General features: G+C 41.2%; 1 protein-coding gene across 1 annotated transcript; it reads left to right on the top strand.

Annotated features, from left to right (window-relative positions):
• Nucleotides 1-2,206: 2,206 nt before the first annotated feature.
• Nucleotides 2,207-26,271, top strand: EIF2S3 (eukaryotic translation initiation factor 2 subunit gamma). Its single transcript, XM_065400617.1, has 12 exons — nucleotides 2,207-2,282; nucleotides 8,728-8,791; nucleotides 9,746-9,873; nucleotides 9,993-10,114; nucleotides 11,700-11,794; nucleotides 13,752-13,910; nucleotides 16,556-16,690; nucleotides 19,209-19,303; nucleotides 20,456-20,600; nucleotides 21,138-21,307; nucleotides 22,845-23,017; nucleotides 25,799-26,271. Exons 1-12 carry the CDS (start codon nucleotides 2,214-2,216, stop codon nucleotides 25,860-25,862), a joined length of 1,419 nt encoding a protein of 472 aa, XP_065256689.1. The 5' UTR covers nucleotides 2,207-2,213; the 3' UTR covers nucleotides 25,863-26,271.
• The last annotated feature ends 709 nt before the right edge of the window (nucleotides 26,272-26,980 follow it).

Here is a 26,980-nt window from a genome sequence, read left to right as displayed (position 1 = left end):
CCACTGCATTTTATGCATCCCAGTTACATGTTTCAACTGTGGTTCTCCCAGCAGTGAGATCGTTTAAATAAAGTAATATTTGCACCATATAGATTGATGAAATGTTAGATATGAAACAATAATATTTTCCATTTTTTGTACAAAATTATCCAAATGTATTGCAGGATAATATACATTTTATTATCAGTAGCAAGATCTTCACTTATAACTTGTTATGATGATCATTGCTACATTTTCATTTGTTTTCTTTAAAGAAAGACTATAAACAATACACTTCCTCTATGTATAAAAGAATTAAATTTCCCACACTTATTATGGGAAAGGAGAGTGTTAAAGGGGGAGATTAAAACTTGGCTAAAGCCAGGTAATGTACACCAGCAGTTTGTGGTAGCTTCCACCACATCTCAATTTTAGAGCCTGACTGTGTATTCTCAACATATCCATATCATCTCCATTTTCTTCAGTTAGTTACTTCAGTTAGTTACACACGTGGGCCCCAATCTTATGTATGTGAGTAGTCCCATTGACTTCAAGTTAAAACGTGTGTGTATGCAAAATTGGGATACAGAATACATGCAGAATCAAATTTTTCCGACTGCCAGTATAGCTAAATTATATGGTAGTCATGTAATGTAAACAAATGCCCACCTGGAATTTAAATCTCTTAGGGCCTCCCACAGAAAACCATGCAATGGTCCCTAGTTTTTGCTTAATAAAGAATGCAGGATTAGGATCTAGATTAAATTAACAGTATATATAAATCATACACAAGATGACGTGTGTACACAGCACTAATTTAAAGGCAGTGCATAAGGTTTTAATTTTCCATTCTGTACTTCTTACTGTGGTGGATTAAGAAAATGGGGTTTGAGGGGAAAAAGAGAAGTCAATTATTTCACAAGAGAAAGGCAAGAGTTCTAAGTGTAAGGATTGCCAGCTTTGGCGTCAATCTTTCAATCAGATCTGTTTAGGCAGACCCTTGTGTTTGTATGAAACCTCCTGGACAGATCCTATTGCAAGATCAAGGCCTTAGTTTGTTTTTATTTTTCAGCATCTGAGTTGCTGTACCCAATTCTAAAAAGGTTTGGGGGGGTTTGAGATTGTTTTTTAAATATTCCATATGAAAGACACTGTTAGTATGTAAAGTATCAGGGGGTAGCCGTGTTAGTCTGTATCTACAAAAACAACAAGGAGTCTGGTGGCACCTTAAAGACTAACAGATTTATTTGGGCATAAGCTTTCGTGGGTAAAAACCTCACTTCTTCGGATGCATTTTTATCTTCATGATACCTCCAACAGTTTATCCTATTGTTTGTTATGCCCATTCTATTGAGTCTAGACCTAACGCTTGCCACAGTCACATCTCCACTGGCAGACTTTAACACCTGCATTGATCTAATTGAAGAATAGGGGCTTATTTGTGTGCAGCACACAGCAAAATGGGTCTTCAATCCTCTGGGTGCTAAAGTAATATTAATAAATAGTAAAGTGCCCAATCAGTAAGGAATTAAATACAAATGACAATCCCTTTTGAAATAATAGTCTTTTAACTGGAATGTTTAACAATGCTCATTTAATAAACATCAGTTATGTAATGTAATGTAGAGCTGTATATATAACCAAACTAAAAACCATAAACGTTCATTTACTGTAAAAGAAAATTAGCTTATTTCCTGTCAAATGCTGCCCTTTTACTGCATTAGATATTTTCACCATATGTGATTTTTAATACAAATTTGACACATTTCATTGCAATTGCTGTTTTAAAAAGAGCAACATCACATACTTAGATGGTAAACTCCATGGGGCAGGGACTCTTTGTTATGTGTCGTACTGCACCTAGCACAAGATGTGGTCCTGCTCTAACTGAGCTCCCTAGGTGCTACAAATACGCCTGCGCAGTCAACCGGCGCCCCGCGCATGCGCAGTTGGTCTACCTCTTGCGACACGCGCACGTGGGCCGGCTCTCTCCCGATGCCGGTTGCATCACCCGGCTTCGGGGTCCTTCCTGGGGCTGCCCCGTCGCTCGCCTGCGCCACTTCCGCGCTCCCCTGGTGCCCCCATTGGAGCAGTGAAGAGCAGAGCGGGACGAGGCTGGGCCGGGTGCTCCCCGCGTAGCCCGCGGCGTCGGACTCGGAGCGGGCGGCGCCCCCAGCCCGTGTAGCGCCGGGCTCAGGCGGACGCGCAGGGCTCCTCACTTCCTCTTGGGCAAGATGGCGGGGGACGAGGCGGGAGTGACTCTGGGGCAGCCGCACCTCTCCCGGCAGGACCTGGCCACCCTGGTGAGACCCGAACCCGAGGGTGCGGGGCCTGTTCGCGCGGCGGCAGCGGGTCGGGGGAGCCCAGCGCGCGCTCGGGCGGCGGAGTCTCCGATCGGCCTGTCCGGGGATGCGCGAGGAACCGTCCCCTTATCGAGCCGCCGGGCTGCGGGGACGGGACCCGGGGTCGGGCAACGGGGGGAAGGGGGAATTCATGCCACTGTCTGGGCCCTCCTGTGGGGAGTGGGGACGCGCCGCGTGGGCGCTGCTGCGGCGTGAGGCGGAGGCAGCGTGTGGGGAGGGGAGCTGAGGGGAGCTCCCTGTAGTGTGGGAGGAGGGCGGGGAGCGTGGATCCTGCTGGTGATGACTCGTGGGGGGGAGGGGTTGTAAAAACATCGGAGACCAGAGTTCAGCCCCACCCCCGAGAAATCTGCAGTTTTTGGTGTTTCTGAGGCTTGATGCCCGATGTTAGGCCTAATGTAGGTGTTTAGATAGGCGTGATGGAGACCATAGATAACGAGGAAGGCTGCGTGTTGCTTAGTTTGTGTTTTGTCTTGTGTAAGCATCGTCAGTACCTTTTATCTTCCAACCTGTGTGAGTATGGTGCTCTTGGATAGTGCTGACTTGACAGTAATGAAAATGGAAGTTCTCTACCCCGACAAAATACAGTATTTAGTGGTGCTAAAAATTCTCCTTTACCCTAATTTACTGGGGGCATTGTTTCTGTGGGCACAGTATAGACCAGTCCTTTGACACTCTGTTGAGACTTCCAAAATGACCAGTTATAGTCTCCTTTCAACGTGGCAATCCGTCTATTAGTTGATTAACCAAGATTATCCAACTTATTTCATATAGGTTACAATAGATACATCAGAAGACCTTTCAGTTGCTATCTACCTGGGCTTTAATTTAGCTGGTGGCCTTCCTATTTACCCCTTGAGCTAGTCTCCCTTATTATAGAATAGTCTTCAGTAGTTCATAAGGACATATTGATAAGCTCTTTGGAGCAAGGATTCTTTATTTTATGTTATATACAGCCCAGAGCATGCTGGTGCTCAACAAATAATAAATGCTAGTGTAGTGATGATCCCTTTACAAGGGTCCTATATTTTCCCCAGTCCTCACTGATAATGACATTGTGGACTGAAAAGAGGGATGATAGGCATAGCTGGGAGATCAGATTGGAAAGGGTCTTGAAATTTCAAGTCCTTTCCTAAATTTTGGTTTCATATTTGTACTCAGATTTGTAAAGGGCTAATTTAAGTCCAGTTCTAGGCTACAGTGTTGGCAAAATTTACACACATGCTTAACTTTATGCACTGTGAGCAGTTGTAGTGACTACAAAATTTACCTCCCTTCAACTTGTCATCTTCCTACACAGTGCTATCTGCAGGGCACTTATGCTTACTGACTTAAATGGGACTAGTCATGGCATGTTAAGTAAGCATGTGAGTGTTTCTTTGAACAGGCTCATTAAATGGCTTTTACAGTGAAGAAGAAAACTTGGGTGACTTCCTTTAAAATGTTATGAGTAAATTCAAGCTATTGCGCAATTAACGCTAAGCATAAATTTATTTTCATACTGTACACAGCGCTTACGTACCTTCCCATATAAACAGCATCTGTGCCCACAATGTACAATCCACATCAGCATTCTCATTTGTGTGCATATATTTCATTGCACTAACATAAGAACAGAGGCCTCAATCCTGCACTGAGATTTGCTCATACAGAGCTCTGTTGACTTCAGTGGGGCTCTGCATGGGTACACCAGTGCACCTGGAGGGCCAAGTATCAGGGGGTAGCCATGTTAGTCTGTATCCACAAAAACAACAAGGAGTCCGGTGGCACTTTAAAGACTAACAGATTTATTTGGGCATAAGCTTTTGTGGTTTGCCCACATGGAACACAGTACTGGGTCAGGACCTCATCAGTTATAAACAGTTTAAAAAGTAAAATAAGAGGACACTCACATGGATGTCAGCACTTGCCTAATATAGTTCATAGATATTTTATAGTTAAATATTATTTTTGGACTGTGTAAAAACAGCATTTATAAGATAAAAGGCTTTGTTATAGAGACAGGAGATTTTGGATGACAGAACTTTTCCATGCTACACCAGGTGGGAATAAACAGATTGATTTTAAATAGCTGTTTTTCCCCCAATCTAAATTTACAGTTGTTTTACTTGTAGGCAATGTTCCCTCTAATTTTTTACATCCATGTGTGCAATTAATTTTGTTATGTGCACAAATATGGAGGTGATGTGTGGTGGGAGTGGGAGTGGGGCTGAGGGGTTCGGAATGTGGGAGGGGGCTCAGGGCTGCGGAATGGGGGAGTGGGGGCTCTGGCTGGGGGGGGTGGGCTCTGGAGTGGGGCCAGGGATGAGGGGTTCAGGTTAAGGGAGGGGGTTCAGGACTAGGGCAGAGGGTTGGGATGTGGGGGGGATGAGGGCTCTGGGGTGGGGCGGGGGATGAGGGGCTTGGGGTGCAGGCTGTCTTGGGGCTGCAGCGGGGAGAGAGGACTCCCTCCCCAGCAACTCTGGGGCCAGGATGGGGACTGAGGGAGAGGCGCCTCTCCCTGCCTGCTGCGCTGCCATGCAGCTTGGAGGAAACTTAGCTTGTAGCCTAAAAGTTTGCTTGCTAATTTTGTCCTCTTTAATTTGTATATACTGGGTAGCATATATGATGTAGGCCTTTTTGTAGTTCCCTTTCTTCCTTTCCTATTTTATGTACTGTAAAAAAGGGGGGGATCCCTAATAGTATGAGCACTTAGAGCTATTATAAAGAGTTTTGTTAACAGAATAATTACTAGATAAATATTATATCTATCTTTTGGGAGGTCCCTCACCAAAGGTTCTTAAGCAAAGTATGCTGTCATGAGATAAGAGGGAAGGTCCTCTCATGGATTGGTAATTGGTAAAAAGATAGGAAACAAAGGGTAGGAATAAATGGTCAGTTTTCAGAATGGAGAGAGGTAAATAGTGGTGTGCCCTCGGGCAGTGGTTCTCAAACTAGGGCCGCTGCTTGTTCAGGGAAAGCCCGTGGCGGACTGGGCTGATTTGTTTACCTGCCGCATCCACAGGTTCGGCCGATTGCGGTTCCCACTGGCTGCAGTTCGCCACTCCAGGCCAATGGGGACTGCACAAAGGGCGGCCAGCCCATCCCTTGGCCTGCGCCGCTTCCTGCAGCCCCCATTGGCCTGGAATGGCGAACCGCGGCCAGTGGGAGGCGCGATCAGCCGAACCTGCGGACGTGGCAGGTAAATAAACCGGCTCGGCTGCCAGGGGCTTTCCCTGAACAAGCGGCGGCCCTAGTTTGAGAACCACTGCCCTAGGGGTCTGTACTGGGACCAGTCCTATTCAACATATTTATAAATGATCTGGAAAAAGGGGTAAAGAGTGAGGTGGCAAAAATTTGCAGATGATACAAAACTACTCAAGATAGTTAAGTCCCAAGCAGACTGCAAAGAGCTACCAAAAGATCTCTCAAAACTGGATGACTGGGCAACAAAATGGCAGATTAAATTCAATGTTGATAAATGCAAAGTAATGCTGTTACCACTCAAGAAAGAGATCTTGGAATCATTGTGGATAGTTTCTGAAAACATCCACTTAATGTGCGCGGCAGTCAAAAAAGCGAGCAGAATGTTGGGAATCATTTAGAAAGGGATAGATAATACAGAAAATATCATATTGCCTCTGTATAAATCCATGGTATGCTCACATCTTGAATACCATCTGCAGATGTGGTTGCCGCATCTGAAAATAGCTATATTGGTTGAGAAAGGTTCAGAAAAAGGCAACAAAAATGATTAGGGGTATGGAATGGCTTCTATATGAAGTGGAAGTCAAATCCTAGTGAGGCAAATAGAAAGGAGCATAAACGCTGCCAAATTAAGTGCAAGAATGTAATAAGAAAAGCCAAAGAGGAGTTTGAAGAACGGCTAGCCAAAAACTCCAAAGGTAATAACAAAATGTTTTTTAAGTACATCAGAAGCAGGAAGCCTGCTAAACAACCAGTGGGGCCCCTTGATGATCGAGATACAAAAGGAGCGCTTAAAGACGATAAAGTCATTGCAGAGAAACTAAATGGATTCTTTGCTTCAGTCTTCACGGCTGAGGATGTTAGGGAGATTCCCAAACCTGAGCTGGCTTTTGTAGGTGACACATCTGAGGAACGGTCACGGATTGAAGTGTCACGAGAGGAGGTTTTGGAATTAATTGATAAACTTAACATTAACAAGTCACCGGGACCAGATGGCATTCACCCAAGAGTTCTGAAAGAACTCAAATGTGAAGTTGCGGAACTGTTAACTAAGGTTTGTAACCTGTCCTTTAAATCAGCTTCTGTACCCAATGACTGGAAGTTAGCTAATGTAATGCCAATATTTAAAAAGGGCTCTAGAGGTGATCCTGGCAATTACAGACCGGTAAGTCTAACGTCGGTACCAGGCAAATTAGTCGAAACAATAGTTAAGAATAAAATTGTCCGACACATAGAAAAACATAAACTGTTGAGCAATAGCCAACATGGTTTCTGTAAAGGGAAATCGTGTCTTACTAATCTATTAGAATTCTTTGAAGGGGTCAACAAACATGTGGACAAGAGGGATCCAGTGGACATAGTGTACTTAGATTTCCAGAAAGCCTTTGACAAGGTCCCTCACCAAAGGCTCTTATGTAAATTAAGCTGCCATGGGATAAAAGGGAAGGTCCTTTCATGGATTGAGAACTGGTTAAAAGACAGGGAACAAAGGGTAGGAATTAATGGTAAATTCTCAGAATGGAGAGGGGTAACTAGTGGTGTTCCCCAAGGGTCAGTCCTCGGACCGATCCTATTCAACTTATTCATAAATGATCTGGAGAAAGGGGTAAACAGTGAGGTGGCGAAGTTTGCAGATGATACTAAACTGCTCAAGATAGTTAAGTCCAAAGCAGACTGTGAAGAACTTCAAAAAGATCTCACAAAACTAAGTGATTGGGCAACAAAATGGCAAATGAAATTCAGTGTAGATAAATGTAAAGTAATGCACATTGGAAAAAATAACCCCAACTATACATACAATATGATGGGGGCTAATTTAGCTACAACAAGTCAGGAAAAAGATCTTGGAGTCATCGTGGATAGTTCTCTGAAAATGTCCACGCAGTGTGCAGAGGCGGTCAAAAAAGCAAACAGGATGTTAGGAATCATTAAAAAGGGGATAGAGAATAAGACTGAGAATATATTATTGCCCTTATATAAATCGATGGTACGCCCTCATCTCGAATACTGCGTACAGATGTGATCTCCTCATCTCAAAAAAGATATACTGGCACTAGAAAAGGTTCAGAAAAGGGCAACTAAAATGATTAAGGGTTTTGAATGGGTCCCATATGAGGAGAGATTAAAGAGGCTAGGACTCTTCAGCTTGGAAAAGAGGAGACTAAGGGGGGATATGATAGAGGTATATAAAATCATGAGTGATGTGGAGAAAGTGGATAAGGAAAAGTTATTTACTTATTCCCATAATACAAGAACTAGGGGTCATCAAATGAAATTAATAGGCAGCAGGTTTAAAACAAATAAAAGGAAGTTCTTCTTCACGCAGCGCACAGTCAACTTGTGGAACTCCTTACCTGAGGAGGTTGTGAAGGCTAGGACTATAACAGAGTTCAAAAGAGAACTGGAAAAATTCATGGTGGTTAAGTCCATTAATGGCTATTAGCCAGGACGGGTAAGGAATGGTGTCCCTAGCCTCTGTCTGTCAGAGGGTGGAGATGGATGGCAGGAGAGAGATCACTTGATCATTGCCTGTTAGGTTCACTCCCTCTGGGGCACCTGGCATTTGGCCACTGTTGGTAGACAGGATACTGGGCTAGATGGACCTTTGGTCTGACCCGGTACGGCCTTTCTTATGTTCTTATGAGGAGAGATTAAGAAGACTGGGACTTTTCAGCTGGGAAAAGAAACGACTAAGGGGGGATATAATAGAGGTCTATAAAGTCGTGACTGGTGTGGAGAAAGTAAATAAGGAAGTGTTATTTACTTTTCATAACACAAGAAGTAGAGGTCACCAAATGAAATTAATGAGCAGCAGATTTAAAACAAACAAAAGAGAGTATTTTTTTTCATAGAACACACAGTTAACCTTTGGAACTCCTTGCCAGAGGATGTTGTGAAGGCCAAGACTATAACAGGGTTCAAAAAAGAACTAGATAAGTTCATGGAGGATAGGTCCATCAATGGCTATTAGTCAGGATGGGCAGGGATGGTGTCCCTAGCCTCTGTTTGCCAGAAGCTGGGAATGGCCAACAGGGGATGGATCAATTGATGATTACCTGTTCTGTTCATTCCATCTGGGGCACCTGGCATTTGCCACTATTGGAAGACCGGATACTAGGCTAGATGGACCTTTGCTCTGACCCACTATGGCTGTTCTTATTTAAGAATATTGTAAATAAACTATGAAATCTGTTCCATATAGAATGTTACCAAGCTGACACCTCTCTCACCAGAAGTCATAAGCCGACAAGCTACAATTAATATAGGTAAGAAAAACAAAGTTAATCACAAATGCTTTTGTAACACAGGCCTGGTCTACACTAACCCCCAAATTCGAACTAAGGTACGCAACTTCAGTTACGTGAATAACGTAGCTGAAGTCGACATACCTTAGTTCGAACTTACCGCGGTTCAGACGCGGTCCACACGCGGCAGGCAGGCTCCCCGTCGACTCCACGGTACTCCTCTTGCCGTGCTGGAGTACCGCAGTCGACGGCGAGCGCTTCCGGGATCGATTTATCGCGTCCAGACCAGACGCGATAAATCGAACACGGAAGTTCGATTGCCAGCTGTCGAACTACTGCGGTAGTGTAGACCTGGCCACATTCTTGTTGTCATGCATCATGCTGAAAAGTCTTAGTTAAAAATTCTACTAGGAATATCCAAACAAAAACTGTTCTAATGAAACAGAGAAAATTAATAAATGCTTGTATTGAAAGTTTTTATAAAAACAACCATTGGGCCTAAACTAACAGGCAGTATTCTTTTAAATATTAGTGTTAATCACAAAAGGAGACATGTCAAGTCCTTATTACATTGAAAGAAGGCCACTACGGTACAAGATGACTACTGCAGTATAAGATCTTGGGAATGAAATGTTTTTAGTTAAAGGGGAAGTGTACTTTGGTGGGGGCTTTGCCTGAGTAAAACCCTGGTCTTGTAATGAGCTCCATGTGGATGCAAGGGTCTGTCCACATGGAGCTCATTTCAAGAACAGTTGGTTACTGTAGTAAGTTGCTGTGAAAAGCTAGTTAAGAAATCTGTACATGCTTACAATGGAAGCTCTGGACCCACAGGCTCCAAGGGCTTACAGGTGTCCTGTGCAAACTGGGTCCTTGATATTGATGTTGAAAGTTTGACAAGTCTCTGTAACTGTGTGTGTTACTTGTAGAAGAATGTTGCACAAACTTCATTGATTAATGTTTGCTTTTAAAATGTAGGCACAATTGGTCATGTGGCTCATGGAAAGTCAACAGTAGTAAAAGCTATTTCTGGAGTTCACACTGTTAGATTCAAAAATGAACTGGAAAGAAATATCACTATCAAGCTGGGTTATGCCAACGCTAAGGTTAGTCATTACTATAAATCTAAATGTACCTATTTTGACTCTTTTGTTAACTGTATGAAAGTACTTAAATGGCCACTGCTAGGTTAAGCCTGTTTTTCACCTTTTTTTTATACTTGCAGATTTACAAACTTGATGACCCCAGTTGCTCCCGACCAGAGTGTTACCGGTCCTGTGGAAGTAGTACACCAGATGAGTTCCCTACAGATATTCCTGGGACCAAAGGGAATTTTAAACTAATCAGGTGACTGATCTGAATTGAGTGATTTCAATTGCTCTTGCTTTGTCCATAGTTCCCTCAATATAGTTGAAGTACTCTTCAAGCGATTGTTTAAAAATGGTACTTTGTTTCTCCATAAGTCTGTTTGTATATTCAGTCCTCTGTTTACTTAAGTGATAAATACTTTTTACTCCTATTACCTCTGAGGAGCCAGTACAATTGAGAGGAGGTGCCATATTTTATTTTGGCTTACTCAGCATTTACTAAATTGCAGTTTGCTGAGCCCAACTTCTATGCTGGCATTTCTAATATACCCGTCACTGTAGTATCTAGAGATCTTGAAGAGTATGAGGTTGCACAGATGTGACTGAAGACCTAATTTGATCCACAGAATTTTTTACCGGTGGTGAGACGCAACAGAAAAAAAGTCAAAATTTCCAATACCATATTGCTTACAGGGCTGTTTGAATAAAAAAGCCACTCTTTAGCTTGTAACCTGAATTAAATTTAAGTCAGAGGTGTGAACAAATTTAAAGTTTATTTTTAGACTGTAACCTAATGTAAACTGTATATCTTTGTCATTTTTTCCCCAGAGATAGAAAAATAAGGGTTTTTAAACTGGACCTATGAAAACTTGAGATCGGCTTTGTGTTAGGAGAACGATGAGAGAGAGACTTGTTTAGACAATTCCTGATAAAGTGTAACATCAGAATGCAAGTTTAAAAGTTTCAGGAGTTATTTGTGGTGCTTCATTGGGATTATTCAGATGAAAATAGTCACATGGGTGGTTATAAAAATCAGACCTTAGTCTGTATTTAAGTGTAGAGGACAGTTTCTCATAACCGAATTTCCTTGCTTTTGTCAGATTCCCGTCAACCTGAACACTGGTTCTAATAGAGTATTTTGGTGGGTTGTGACAGTTAGAAAGCTAGCACTAAACAAATAATTAAACACTGGTTTCTTTGACGTACTGCTTATTTTACCTACAGTAATTTTTTAAAATATTATTGCTGAAGTGGCAAACAGTCCTTTTTCTGTGGCATGGTGTCAAATAATAAAGATTCCCCCATTAAATGCAGACAAGAACTTGAAATGCCCGGATTATTGTAGCCTACACAATGTAAACGCAAAGATTGAGTCTGGACAGTTACAGGTCAATCTTAGAGATGTGGTGCAGTTCAGGCTAGGCTCAGAATGAACATGCATAACCTTGCAAAGAGGGAAATGGAGACAGACAGCTCTTAGAAGAGATAAGAAGTGAAAAAGGGGAATGTGCTATGTCCAGCATGGATCTTCTTAGTCTAATACATTTAAACTATGTATGGTTGGTTTGTAAGTTTCTGAAAGACAGAAATATTGCATCCCATAAAATACATGTAGAACTGTCCATTTTTCTGAATCTTAACATTTCAACAAGTAGTTCGTTCATTTAGCTATGTTCATATGAACATAGTTCCAAAATGTCACCTTTCCATGTTTGACTTGAAATAATGTGTAGTTTTTTTACATACTTTAACTGTGTGCCTACTGATCACTTCATGCAAACCAGTCAGTTTAATTGGCAATAACTCGCTTTTGTTATTTTGTGTTTACCCTCCATACGCAACAGGCATGTCTCTTTTGTTGATTGTCCGGGCCATGATATCTTGATGGCTACTATGCTGAACGGTGCCGCAGTCATGGATGCAGCGCTGCTTTTGATAGGTAATATTTGGGGTGGGGAAGCTGAGCCTCTTTTATAACATAATACAACAACCTAATATTGACATTAAAAATAATACAAAGGGTAATGAGCGACCAGCTTTACAAAAATTGTGAATTTCATTGAGTCTTGTGTAAAGAGAAGATTTTAAAGCTACAATGGTAGAAAGAGTTGGGGATGATTTAGTTGGGGATTGGTCCTGCTTTGAGCACAGGGTTGGACTAGATGACCTCCTGAGGTCCCTTCCAACCCTGATATTCTATGAAAGAGAATATCATGCCCTTTAAATAGATACGTTTGAAATAGTGCAACAGAATTTGAGCACTCTGACTCGTCCAATAGCTGAAGCGATATTTGACCTTTTGGATGATGGCAGAGGAGCGGTTGGTTGAGATGAAATTTTGGGACTGTTTTTACTTGTACAATAAAGCTAGATTTTCATTTTGGAGATGCTTAGGCCTATTTGAGCAGGCTTGCTTTTCTCTCAGTTGTTTTATCTGCCATTTCTATTACTTTAAATATGTAGTATTGATGATCAAGAGAGAGTGGGGTGAGATGGGAAGCAATGGTAAATCCATTGTGATGTGGACCGAATCAAAGGACCCCGTCTGGGCCAGTCTTTCAGTTGATAGACTGACTTAGGAAGAACTTTCACTAATCTGACTTGAGCAGGTGTGTAAAGGGTGTGAAATAAATTAAACTTCATTTTTATAAATGCGCAGAATAGTATAATAATGCAACACCAAAATAAATTCAACTATGAATTATGTTACGTCTGGTCAGACCACATATTATTTGGGAAACAAAACAATAATATACTCAAGTTAGCATTGTTTTAAGTGTCTGAGATAGCCATGGAATATTTAATAATAAGTAGTAATTAGTCTTTTTCATCTATAGCTCACCAAGGCACTTCAGAAATGGGGGTGATTGCTGTCTTTCTTTACACAGGCGGTAACTGAGGCACAGAGAGGTTAAATGACTTTCCCATAGCCAGACAGCAAGTCAATGGCAGAAGTAGATACAGCAGAACCCAGTTTATCGATCTGACCCCAGTCCCAATTAGATCGGATAATCAAAAATTCAGATAATCCGGAGAATGGGAAAGTGCGAGGTTGCAGTGCCATCTAGCGGCCACAAGAGAGATTGCCCACTTCTTATCTATCAGGGGGTAGCCGTGTTAGCCGTATCTACAAAAACAACAAGGAGTCTGGTGGCACCTTAAAGACTAACAGATTTATTTGGGCATAAGCTTTCATGGGTAAAAACCTCACTTCTTCAGATGCACTTCTTATCTTTGTGCCCTGGTTGTTGGGTTAATACAGAGAGCCGGATAATGGAGGGTCGGATAAGTGGGCCTCTACTGTATATGTTTTAGTAGAACTCACTCACCATTTGTGTCTGTGTGTGTGTGTGTACACAATCTGCCAAATAAAACTGCCCAGTGTCAAACTACATACAACTCAAATGTAAAGTTGAGATATATATTTAAACATACAGTAGTTCCCAATCACCTTTTCTGACAAAAACATGAGTGGATGGATATCTATATACCCCTGAAATCCAATGAACTTTAGTATTTTCAAACCAAAGGGATAGGAGAATTAATTTCTAGTTATCAGAGCCCTCTACTAATGCCTCTTCCTTCCTCCCTCACCCCCCCACGTTAGGGGAAAGGTGACTTCCTGGGAAGTAGAACCCAAACAGTATTGATAACCTTAATAGCCATGTGCTTTATGAATTTTTGGTTTGTCATTAAATTTAGGGCTCTTGGCATTTTTGTGTCTGTCATGAAGAGAATGCACTAAACCATACACAATTAAAAAAAATAACGACTTGTTGACTTTTAAGCAAGCAATATTTTTTCAAGCACACAATGAGGTGGTAGATGTCCACACTGTTTTGTGTATCCTTATTATAGATGACTGTACGTAATCACTTTTTCCCCTCCCCTTCCAGCTGGTAATGAGTCATGCCCTCAGCCCCAGACCTCTGAACATCTAGCTGCTATAGAAATCATGAAATTGAAACACATTCTAATTCTACAGAATAAGATTGACTTGGTAAAGGAGAGCCAGGCTAAAGAACAGTATGAACAGATTCTTGCATTTGTACAAGGTAAGTTTCCAGAAGCAGAAATGCAGTATTGCTGGCAGTTCTGTGTAATTCTTCAATGCTGGGAGTTAGGCTGACATGAAAAGCATTATCTGGTCAGGACAACCTGACTTCCAGCTCAAAGAATTAGCAGATGAGTCAGGCTTTTGTAGCTTTTTTTAAAAAAAAAAGAGTTGTGTGTAATGTTTTGTCTTCTAGCTATTTCAATAAGATCTTTCTTTCAAATATGAATTTAGGAGCATTATATTCTGCTTCCCTGCTGCTACAATTAATGGATTTTAAGGGTTATTCCCAAACACACAAATTGGGGACCCTCATCACTGGTTGTAAAATGGCTTGACTTGAACCTGAGACTCCCACATCCCAGATGAGTGTCCTAACCATGGGGCTGCAGACTCAGTCTCTTTCTCAATACATATTTAATTATACAAATGAAACCGCTCCAGCGGGATCAGGCAGAGCAGGGACTTGAACCTGGGTCTTCCATGTCCCAGGCAGGTGCTCTAACCAACAGTTTTGTTGAAAAATTCCCAATGGACTCTATTAATCAAGTTCCCCCTCTCAGCTACTTCTGTTCCACTGTTGATAGCCTGTCTATCTCCACTCTCCTTACCTCAACCATTGGGCACCTTGAATTCTAGCCAGTCCTCACTTCTTCTCCCCATATTCTTTCTCACACCTTTCCTTGGGTCTCCCTTTACGCACAGTCCATTCACTGCCAAATGTCAGAGTTGAGCTACTCCCCTGCTTCAGGCCCACCAAGCTAAACTATGTATCTCGGGGTTTTATATTGCTACTCATCACTGTAGTATCTGAGCATCTTCCACATAGAACCAGTCGCAATCGCTAAGTCTCTAGTGGATTTCACAGACGCTCTGGCTCCTCTTCCCTTATTCCCATGCTTCCTCTCAATGCCATGAGCTTTCTATCATGCTGTTACTGTGGTACGCTGGGGACCAAGGCAGCAGCTCTAGGGGAGCTTTTCAGGTGTAGGAACATTGGCTCAGAAATATTGGGCTTCCACGCCATTAGCCTTAGACCCAAACTCCACACACCCCTGCAAACCACCCCATCCCTCTGCTTCCCCAATGCCCTTCTGATTTTTATTTCCCATTTCCCCAGAACCTCTGCTGCTTTGCCTTGTTCCCTGGCTCAATGGGGGTATGTGCAAAACCCAGCTATGGAGGCAAGATAGTAGCATCAGAAAATGGAAGTGGTTGACAGGTCTGAGCAGTCCTGTTATATAACCTTTGCGTAGCTCAAAATTGTTGGCTTGTGCAAGGAACACAACTTCTCATGTGTTTAAAATCTCATAAGTGGCCTACGTCCAAGGTACTTTTATGTGTGAATTTTGAAATTCGTGGAGACTGAGGTTATTTAGCTAGAGAAAGTCAAGCAAATGTGATTGAGTCAGGGAGAAACTTCAAAAAGGGAGCAATTTTTAAATATCTTTTTCAAATTTAATATTATTTCACTAAAAAAAGTGTAGAACATACAGTTGTCTGAAGAATTATTGTGCCGAATTTGAAAGCTAAATTAAATCAGTAAAGTATGAATCAAGGATTTTAGTCTTACTTTAAGCGTAAATCTCATTGCAATCTGAAGTATGGAATTGCTACTGATGCATCAAATATTTTAGATCTCTCATCCTCTCTAGGATATCTCAACTCTGTTCTCTCACTGCATCTTGGCCCTAACTGCTTGTTCTGTTTCCTCTTATTTTTCACAAACCTCACGCAGAGAGAGGTTTCCCAGCTGTGGTCTGTTTACAGTCCCCACAAGTTACTGTGTTTCTGTTAGAATGCAGTTTGACCAGGTCATAAAAACTAAAACTTAGGGCTTGTACACACTAGTGCTTATATCAGTATAACTTCAGTTGCTCAGGGGTGTGGAAAAGCCACCCCCGTCAGCGACGTAAGTTACACCGACCTAAGCACCAGTGTGGACAGTGCTATGTCGGCGGGAGAAGCTCTCCCACCAACATAGGTACCGCCACTTGGGGAGGTAAAATAATTATGCCGATGGGAGAGCTCTCTCTCTCGTCTTTATAGAGCATCTGCACTAGCTGCGCCGTTGTAGCGATTCTAATGTAAACTAGCCCTTAAAGTCTAGTGGTCATGGGGCTAAGGGATCTAAGTCCAAATCTGTTTTCATGAAAGATCTGTTTTTTATCCTCTTTGTGGTAACTCTGCCCCTTCAGTGCGTACATGCACAACTCTATACCTCCCCTCCAGTACATACGCTGTTTATCTCAGGTTAAGGGGCTGAAACTCATGTCATGCCACTCTTGATCATCAAGCATGAAGCAGCTTGTTCCTAGAGTAAAACACTGCCTCCAGAGCTCACTTGGAGAACAAACTGTATAGGCCTCCCACTTGAAACACACAGAACTACCCATAGGCAATGTACAAGCCATATTGTACTACCTTGAAGAGTAGTTGTGGCTTAATTTGGAAAAAAAAAATGAAAAGAAATATGACCTGACACTTTTGTCATGTTGTTTTTATGGACTTCTGGTTTGGGAAAATATGTAGAAATCGTCCCTGAAATTTCATTTGTGGTTTTAATGTGGCATGGATACTCATATACGCTTTGGTATATGCTACCATAAAGTCTGATGTAAGACTACTCCATTTTTGTTGTTGTAGGTACAGTTGCAGAAGGAGCTCCTATTATTCCAATCTCAGCACAGCTGAAATACAACATTGAGGTGGTTTGTGAATATATAGTAAAGAAAATTCCAGTCCCATTGCGAGACTTCACATCAGAACCAAGACTTATTGGTATGTAAATGTTTAAAGCTTATCTATATGTTTAACCACCCTTTCAGACAATGCTAATATTGGGAGGGTATGCTACAAAGAGGGTCTGAGGAGCATTTAGCACACTAGGAATTTCAAGCTTCTCTATTTCCTGAAATCTTAAATATGAGTGGGGTGTGTGTGTGTGTGTGTGTGTATACACAATATGACTACAGTAACTTCTCACGTAACGCTGTAGTTATGTTCCTGAACAATGCTACTTTAAGCGAAACGATCTTAAGTTAATCCAATTTCCCCATAAGAATTAATGTAAATGGGGGAGGGGGGTTGTTAGGTTCCAGGGGAATTTTGTAAGTTTTAAACAAACAATTAAATACTGTACACAGCAGTGATGATTGTGAAGCTTGGTTGAGGTGGTGGAGTCAGAGGGTGGCATATTTGCCAGGGAATGCCTTATTGCTAAATGATGAACTAGCACTCGGTTGAGCCCTCAAGGGTTAACACACTGTTGTTAATGTAGCCTCACACTCTACAAGGCAGCACGAATGGAGGGAGGAGACACAGCATGGGAGAGAGAGAGAGACACACACCCTGTGTGTGTGAGAGACAGAGACGTGCATTGCTCTTTTAAGTGCGCTGACCCCACTCTAAGTACACTGCCTTTTTAAGTAGATCAGCAAGTTGAGGCAGTCGCTGCTGCCAGAAAGCTCCCTCTATCCTGAGCCCTGTCGTGTCTTCCCCCCGGCCCCTCTCTGTAGAAATGGGATACAGGAGGAGGGGGGATGACGCCCTGACATTAGCACCCCTCTGCACAGCAAGCAGGAGGTTCCCGGGAGCAGCTCCAAGGCAGAGGGCGGGAGCAGCACACGGCAGTGTGGGGAAGGACAGCTGAACTGCCCGGCAATTGATAGCCTGCTGGGCGGCTGCTACACAGGGAACTTAGGGGCGCTGATAGGGGGTCTGCTGGTCCACCCTGGTTCCAAACACCGCCCCCCCCCCCCAGCTCCAACGGGCTGCTCTTTATCCAAGCAGTGGACAAAGTAGGCGGCTGCCAAACAAGGTTATAAGGGAGCATTGTGCAACTTTAAATGAGCATGTTCTCTAATTGATCAGCAATGAAACAGTGTTAACCGGGACAACGTTAAATGAGGAGTTACTGTATATATAAATGAACTGCTTTGATTTGGGCATTTTAATGTGGATATAATATGAAAACAGCAGTGAAAATTTATCTTAGAAATAAGGTAGATGAGGTAATGTCTTTTATTTGACCAACTTCTGTTTGTGGAAGGTACAAGTTTTCAAGCTACACAGTGCTCTTCTTCTTCAGGTCTGCGGAAAGAAGCAGAGTGATTTCTAAATCAGATTTGCTCTTTATACATTAGATTACTCTGCTAAGCACTGACAACTTTGTGGTGTCTGAAAATCAAGCTGCATTCTATTGCAGTTAAAACTCTTGGCAGTAAATAGATATGGCTTGAAGACGCAAGGAGTGGATATGCCGGCACCCATTTTTTTCCCCAGTCAGTTTTCCAAGTGGCACGCTTCAGTATTATGTTACGTCACTTGGGCAAAAATGTTAAAGCATTGGATTTTGTTCATTTCTAGACCATCTTCCTATTCATTTCATCCATTCTAAATGTATTTTACATAAAACGCTGAAATCTAGAGTGTATCTGTATGTAGCACTTAACAAAGTCGGTCTGTTACAAATGAGGATAAAAGCAAAGGTCATTTTCTCTTACAAGTGCTAGGATTTCCTCCAGTATTCTCGAAGTGGTCAGCCTTTTTAAAAAGGATCTGATATATAATTCAGTTTTTGAATTAAACAGGTAAGTCTGTAATAGAAAGAATTTAGAAAAAGCTTTTCCTATTGAAGTCCGTGGCAAAACTCCCATTTCAACGGGACCGTGATTAGGTCTTTAATTTTAAAGCACAAATTTATTTCATTACTTTTACCTAAATCGTAAGCATGCAGGAGTTTAAATGTTGTGCTTTCACTTCTGAACACTATAAATTGTAGAATAGTGCTTAAAGAATATTTTTTCCTTTATTTTACTTTCTTAAAAACTGGCAAATAATATTTTTCTCTGATTTAGTCCTCTTCAACTTGGTGAATAGTTTTTCTGATAAAGTTGGATGTAGCATTACCTCCTCCTTTATGCACTGATATCTCTGTTTGCATGTCTCTGAGAATTAATTTTTAAATACTAATTAGTTTGTGATAGATATATTTACTGAGAATTAAATTAATTAAAATTGTAGTTAAAGAACAGTGGATATTCCTTGCCAGAATGTGTTAACATGTTTTGGGTTTAACCAGCTTAATCTGACCCATGGTTCATGTAGTATTTAAAAACTTATGAAAAAATTGCATGCAACAGACTGCATAGCATGGTGAATACAGTGAGGTATTTTCATTGTTTGATGCAAGTAAATTTAAAAAAAAAAAAAAAATAGACAAGAATTGTAAACATCATATAAGTGTCATTAGTCAAGCTTCTATATATCTTAATAATGGGGTTTGTGTTCTTTTCAGTAATTAGATCTTTTGATGTCAACAAGCCTGGATGTGAAGTAGATGACCTTAAGGGTGGTGTAGCTGGCGGTAGTATTCTAAAAGGTGTATTAAAGGTAATAGCTACTCTTCTTCCCCCCCCCCCCACACACACTTTCCTCCAAACACCTCATTAGTTATAATAATGAGTAGGCGCATAATAGGTGTTTCTTCATGGTCAATACAAAGCAATTTAAAGGTATATAGTCAGTTTAAAAAAATTAATTGAAAGTAGCTTCAGGTACTATCTGCTCCTGAGTTCCCCTGTCTTTGCTCGTGGTTTCATAATCCTGTTTTAAAATGTTTTCCATTCACATTGTTGCTGTTTGAAAGCTAAACAGAAAAGGGAAACAATGAAGCTGACCGTGCCCAACACCACCACACCCCCCAAAAAAGAAAAAAACCAACCACCCCTTTTTCTATCTTTGTTATAGTTAACTTAGGTTTTTACTAGTAACGATTTTTTTTTAATTGACAAGTGATTTTTTTCCAAAGTTGATGGTGGTGTCCCTTTCTATTCCTTGCAATGAATATGGGGGTGCTGTTTCCCCTTCTTGCATGTGCATACTTATTTTATTTACTAAATATAATTTCAAAAAGTTGGAGTTTGAGAAGTTCTGATAAATCTAAATAAAGATAAGGAGTGTGTGCTATCTATGCACTCAGTCTCCACATTAAAAGTGCATATGACTGAATACTCTGCTTTGGTATGGAGTACTATTATCAGAACAAGTTTTCAAGTCTTTTCTGTCTATTAAAAATAACATCCTTGATTATTAAACTGGAAAGTTAAAAAATCAAGTTTATGTACCACTTATACAATTTGATCTACATTCTTTTGCTTGGACAGTGAAACTACATTGTTACACTGTCTGGTTTTTCGTACACTAGCTCAGTAATATAGTGTTTCGGATTGCAGTACTATTAAGAAAAAAATTAAATTAAAATAAGTTAAAATTTAAATGTTGGGCCTAAAACTAAGAGTGATCATGTAATGTAATCAACTTTTTAAAGTACATTTGAAGGTAGTGTAACTACCTTTTTATTACCTGTGTAATACAGAGGTTTTTAAAAGTTGTGTTGATTTTCCAGGTAGTACCACTATAATTGTGTGAGGCAACAGCCCAGTGCTGTTAATATTTATGTAACTATTGGAAAAATAACTCTTCTTTCCCACCACCAGCTGGTGAAACAGAAACATCTGACCACTTCTTCTCCATTATACTTAGGTAGGCCAGGAACTTGAAGTCAGACCTGGTATTGTCTCCAAGGACAGTGAAGGAAAACTCATGTGCAAACCAATCTTTTCCAAAATTGTGTCACTTTTTGCAGAACACAACGATCTACAGTATGCTGCTCCTGGAGGCCTAATCGGTAAGAATGGTTTTTTAATGAAGAGATTTTTTTTCTCCTCATGCCTATTTTTGAAAATTTTGATGGTTTCAGATAACAGTACACTTCCTAGAAGGGGGGAGGGCGGGAGGGTTTTATTACAATTTACATGAAATTCTAATGTGTGACTACCACAGCAAGTGTGTACCTTTTTAATATGTATATATGTAATTAAGCTTTTTAAAAAGGTACCAAATAGTGTAAAATTTAGTTATTTATCTAAATTACATTGGTTAGCTCCAGCAGGCTTCTGTATTTTCTGTGCTGCCACCAGCATGATGAATCCTGGGGCATTGTATCATAGCTGGTTAGAGTTCACAGATCCTAAAAAAGAGTAAATAGGAGTTCAGTTCTTAATGTGCTGAATGCCCATCTCCAGCTGGGTAGTGGGGACGTTCAGTATGTCACAAAGAATAATGGTTAATTTCATTTGTAGATCTCCTTTAAATGTATTTGATGCGTATAAATATGATGTTTACTTTTCAATTATTCCTCAGACGTTGTCTTGTTCTGTAATAGGTGTTGGCACTAAAATTGACCCAACTTTATGTCGGGCTGACCGAATGGTGGGGCAGGTTCTTGGTGCAGTTGGAGCACTCCCCGAAATATTCACAGAGCTGGAAATTTCCTATTTCCTGCTTAGGCGACTGCTAGGTGTGCGCACTGAGGGAGACAAGAAAGCTGCAAAGGTTAGTATATTTGTACCTGTTCTGTTAAAAGGACATTATCATGGTATTTGTCAGACTTTTTTTTGTTTTGCAGCTTTTACTCTGTTAACCCTCTGGAAATTAATTCCATTGAGATGTAAGTGTTTATGCATACTTTCATCTTTCTTTTCTTCCTGGTTTCCATACACAATGTTTGCATCTCAGAGGGAAAAAACAATGGCACATGTCAATTTAAATACTATGTAAGAGTGCCTTAAACAGGGGGAGGAAATTCATATCCTGGTAACATAAAGAAATTTGAAGCCTTGTGATTCTTAAAGTTGGCTTGTCTTCCAAAGATGCTGGTAATCCTTGTTCCTTCTCCTTGCTATTCTCTTCTCCATTCATCAGCTGCAAAACTAGTCATGCATGAACACGCTAGTTTCATGTACATCCTAATACTTTGCCAATCTAGGGATGTGTCGGATTCTCCATCACTTGAAGTCTCTAATCCTAAACTAGATATCTTTCCAAAAGGTATGCTATAGTTGGCAACCTTTATCACGCGGCCCATCAGGGTAATCTGCTGGCAGGCTGCGAGACATTTTGTTTACGTTGACCACCCGCAGGCATGGCCCCCCTGCAGCTCCCAGTGGCTGCGGTTCGCCGTTCCTGGCCAATGGGAGCTGCGGGAAGCAGCAGCAAGCACATCCCAGCAGCCCGCGCTGCTTCCCGCAGCTCCCATTGGCCAGGAACGGTGAACTGCGGCCACAGGGAGCTGCGGGCGACCGTGCCCACGGGCAGTCAACGTAAACAAAATGTCTCGCGGCCTGCCAGCCGGATCACCCTGATGAGCTGCGAGCCGAAGGTTGCCAACCCCTGCTATAGCTCAGAAGTTGTGGCCTTGATACAGGAATTACTGGATGAGGTTCCATGGTCTGTGTTGTGAAGGAAGTCAGACTAGTTGATCATCGTGATTCCTTCTGGCCTTAAAAGCTATGAAAACTGCTTCATGCTGATTTATTTAATGGTGGAAAAGGGTTGCCGTCATTTTGGATTTTCTCTTTGTGACTAACTCTGGATTGAACAGTTATTTTGGTGGTTATATTTGGTGAAAGGAAAGAAAGGCACAAGGATCTGTTTTATATTGATGTCCGTTATGGGGTAAAAAACTTTAGCTTTCTATATAGTATATGCAACCTTAAAACAATTATTTCCCAGAAAAAGGCAGACTGATTTTTGTAGATGGGTCTGAGGCAAGTAATCTGGAATATTATTTGTGCTGAGCCTTTTTATATTTCTCCTACATTCATATGAAAATGAGAAACACTTTATCATGTGTCTAAAAACGGACATTGTTTCATCATATTCATGTGTGGCATGGTCCTAGACATTTGGTGCTTGCCTCCCTTTCTGTTAGTATTTTTCTTTGGTAATCTGGCTGTAGCAGTCAGATATAAAATCTTTTTTTTTTTTTTTTTCCCTTCATTTTAGGTATTGGCTGCAAAATGCTATTAACTTTATAAGTTACTTGCATATTTAAAGGAAAACTTACAGAATTCTTTATATCTTATTTCAGGTGCAAAAACTATCCAAGAATGAAGTTCTAATGGTAAATATAGGATCCTTGTCTACTGGAGGAAGAGTTAGCGCGGTGAAGGCTGATTTGGGCAAGATAGTGCTAACTAACCCTGTGTGCACAGAAGTAGGAGAAAAAATTGCCCTTAGTCGAAGAGTTGAGAAACACTGGCGGTAAGTTGGCAATACAATGACAAAATAATCCCTTGATACTACTGTGTTGCACTGACACCACTACTGTCTGCCTCTACTGTAGAATTCCTTTTTGTTCCTCTAAATTCTCTAAGCACCTAATCACTATTTCTGTGGGACACTTTTTTCAAAAATGTTAAAAGTAGAATAGTGAAAAATTCAGTACTTGATAGACTGTGCGCTGCTTAACATAAATGCACGATAAACCTTCTGATGCCATGAGTTGTGACTTGACAACAGTCATACCACAGTAATATTAACAGCAGGAACTCTTAACCCAGTGATGCCAAAGACCAAATAAAAATTAAGGATACATTTTAAGACTGGGTTTATCTTAAAACAGTAATTCTCAGCCTGTGGGCCTGGGCTCAGCAGTTCCACCTGCATGTCACTGCCAATGCCGCTTTGCAAAGTATGTGTCGTGGGGAGGACAAGGGAACAAAGGGACACTGACCTCCAAGGACCCTTTTTCTCTGGCCCCCGTGAGACTGAAGGTATCAATTTTATTGGTCAGCACAGATTACAAGAATAATGTAGCTGGTGGGTTACCCAAAAACATCCTGTAGCAGGATATAATATAATTATATATAATATGGAGATATACCTATCTCATAGAACTGGAAGGGACCTTGAAAGGTCATCGAGTTCAGTCACCTGCCTTCTCAGCAGGACCAAGTGCTGTCCCTGACAGATTTTTTTTTTTTTTTTTTTTTTGCCCCAGATCCCTGAATGGCCCCCTCAAGGCTTGAACTTACAACCCTGGGTTTAGCAGGCCAATGCTCAAACCACTGAGCTATTCCTCCCTAAAGTTGGGGAGCAGTATGGCTGGAGGCTCCTTTTTAAGCTTATTGCCTGGCTTCTCTTCAAGCAACTGCCCACCTAGAATGTATATTCTCTGTTCCCATAAGAGAATAAAGTTAGCACAGAAACACTAAGCAATCCTAGCCCCTACACCCCCGTGTGGACCTCACACTGAGGGAAGGAGAAAAAGGTATGTTAACGTACTTCCCAGTAGTCCTGATCTGGCTGAGACATACTGGGTTCTGAACACCTATTCTGGGAAATAATCATGTCCAGTTTTCTGGATCACTGTGGCAGGCAGTTACACCTTGCTAGCTGTTTCCGTAACTGTCTCTGCACGTCAGTTCAGCAGCAGGCAGAGCTGGGAGCCAAATGCCTTGAGTAGAGAGGTAGCTAGTGGGGATTACTGGAGTGGCTACTAAGTAGCGAGGAGAGGAGCGCACACTTGCTGGCAGATAAGGAAGGAATGAGCACCAAGAGAGAAATGGGGGAAGCTGAAGGGGAGCTATGTGAATAGAAGATAAGCAACATTTTCCAGCAATGACTTGTCACATCTGTGGTTTGCTAGCCACTGGGTTTTATATGCATTTTGGTGCATTTTTTTCCCCTCTGTTTCTTCTTCCCTCCTTTGAAACAAACCTGTATTTCACCAAAATGCTCACAGATCTCTTGTTGTTGGAGCTGGCGCTCTCAGGTGCCCTTTTACTAGAATTGTTTGTGGCACAGTTTTTCACGTGTTGCCAACTATACTGTAGGGGAAAGGAAAGGAGAAAAAACAAAACCAAGCAAGGAAAGGAACTGAGAGAGGGACTGGGTCAAGAACAAAGAAATTGGGAAGGATCTAATTAGGAAGAAAAGAGTGGGACAGCTGGTACAGAGGAAGGCGAAGAGAACTCTGCCTCTTACACTCCCTTCCTCAGATTTTCTAGGGAAGTGAATGAGAGAACAAGGGGAGGGGCAGTTGGGATATAGTGGAAAATAAAATATCCTACAGAAAGAGGCACAGGGGTTAAAACTGGGAGAATGGACAAATAGGCAAAATGCAGCAACAACACCAGGGACATGTAGCGCCTGAGTGTGGCTTTGCCCCAGCTGTGGGGTCCAGCCTAGAAAGGCTTGAAATGATGGATTAATTACTTCAATTCCATTTTTATCAACGTACACTGTTCTTCCGGGAATTGTGTTCTGAGAGGTGTGAGAGCCCAGAGTCATGGCAGACAAGTTCAAGACTAACATCAGATTCTGACACGGCTCCTTTCAAGGAGTTGGGAAAGTCTTAAAGGCAGTTTCATCGATTTATATGCACCACCTCTTGGCTGGAAAGGTGATATTGCAGTCTTTTTAAAAGCTTTCTCTGAAGCTGCATCTTGAGCTAGTGGAAAGAATTAGTGAATTTTTTAAAAAGCAGTGGGTGTGTTGGGGAAGTAGTAAGAGAGAAGATTTTTCCATTACCCAGTACAAGTGGTAAAAACAATTTGAGAATTATGTCAACTTAGTGTTCAGGTTACACCCTCCATGAGAAATGTTGACCTCAAAAATTGAACTATTATATTCCTTTTTTTTAAGGTGTTCTCCTTTCTCTTTAAAAGGATTGCTTTCCAACGCGCATAAAGCTTTGCATCAAAGCTATCAACACATTTTCATTTGCAGTTAACTAGGCAATTACGGGCAAGTAAAACCTTTGTGTGTGCACTTCTGTTTAACAGCACATTTTAAAAAATGGTCCCATAGCTTAAGAAAAAGTCTTGTTTGCTTATGGTCTCTCCATTACTCTCCCCTCTCCTATGCTTCCAGCAGCCAGTCTTCTTTAAGATTTTGCAGTGCAGGGGAGGGAAGGGGGGAGTTCAGAAACTTCTGAAACCTGTGTGAGTACTCCTAATAAAAACATGGCTAAAGGGTATGCATTTTGGATATTTTCTAAACACAATTACAGATAACTTCAACTTGTTTTTCATTTTGCAGTTTAATTGGCTGGGGTCAAATAAGAAGAGGAGTGACAATCAAGCCAACAGTTGATGATGACTGAGAAGTAAAAACGTGTGCTTCGTTTTGACAGATGGAATGCCTATTTCCATATACTTGGGGGGTACATTTTTGGAGTGAAATTTGTTACACAACTCCCATTGCCCCAGACATTTTACTGGATATTTACCCTATTACTAAAATACTAGTCAGTATGTCCAATGAAAGGGTAAAAAATTGTCATAGAGATGGATCTAATAATCCACATTTTAGCAGAAACTAATTGTATGTGTTTCATGCCATATCTAATTTATGTTAATTTGTGTTTGAGAACATCTGTTTAATATCGCTCAAGCCACCCCCAATGTAAAACACAAACCATAAAACCTGTTTTGAAATAAAATATTGCTTCTTATTTTTTCATTAATTCTTATCCTTTGATAGTGAAAGGCTGCAAAGATTGTTCAACAAGTACAAGAATTTAAAAAGAAAATAAACTCTACTTGAAGACCAGTTCCCTGTTTTTGCGCTGCACCTAGTTTTAAGTCTCTGAGCTCTTTACAGCAGACGCTTTCTTAATGTTTTTCAATTCTTGCTTCGTGAATGGTGACTTTTTTTTTTATATTTTGCAATTAGGCTGCTAACAGTGATGACTGATTAGTCCTGGAAGACACACATTCAAGAGGAATTACTATTGAAACACACAAAGGGGAAAACACAAGAAACTCATAGGAAGTGGAAATACTATTTTTAATCTTATTTCAGAATGTTTCCAGTGGTCAGACAACGGATGTAAAACAGCTATTGTTTGACATGACAAAGCTCTATATAGATTGACATATCCTTCTACAGGAGGTGCTTACCTCCTAACTCAGTGGTTTTCAACCTTTTTTTCATATGCAGACCTCTTAAAAAAAATTCAAATGGAAGTGCAGGTCCCTTTGGAAATTCAACCTGTGGTCTGCGGACCCCTATCATAGAAGTCTTAGACTGAAAACTGACTGAACAGAATTCAGCTATAAATGTTGCACGTGCTCGGCAAGACATTTGATGCAGCGTCAGAAAGGGCACTAAACTGGGGGCTTCTAAGGTAATGACGACACTTCTGGGTTTTGACCTGTAGGGGTATTCACATACTTTTGATTGATCAGAAAAACAGAATGCCTTTTCTGGGGTCTGAAA

Source organism: Emys orbicularis, chromosome 1 (assembly GCF_028017835.1).
Source record: "Emys orbicularis isolate rEmyOrb1 chromosome 1, rEmyOrb1.hap1, whole genome shotgun sequence".
Taxonomy (NCBI): domain Eukaryota; kingdom Metazoa; phylum Chordata; order Testudines; family Emydidae; genus Emys; species Emys orbicularis.
This window is presented reverse-complemented; position numbering and strand designations above follow the sequence as displayed.

Coding starts and splice junctions, on each gene's coding strand:
- EIF2S3 (XM_065400617.1), top strand. CDS start 2,214: ATGGCGGGGGACGAGGCGGGAGTGACTCTGGGGCAGCCGCACCTCTCC. Junction 13,911..16,555: donor GATTCTTGCATTTGTACAAG/GTAAGTTTCCAG, acceptor TTGTTGTTGTAG/GTACAGTTGCAGAAGGAGCT. Junction 23,018..25,798: donor AGAGTTGAGAAACACTGGCG/GTAAGTTGGCAA, acceptor TTCATTTTGCAG/TTTAATTGGCTGGGGTCAAA.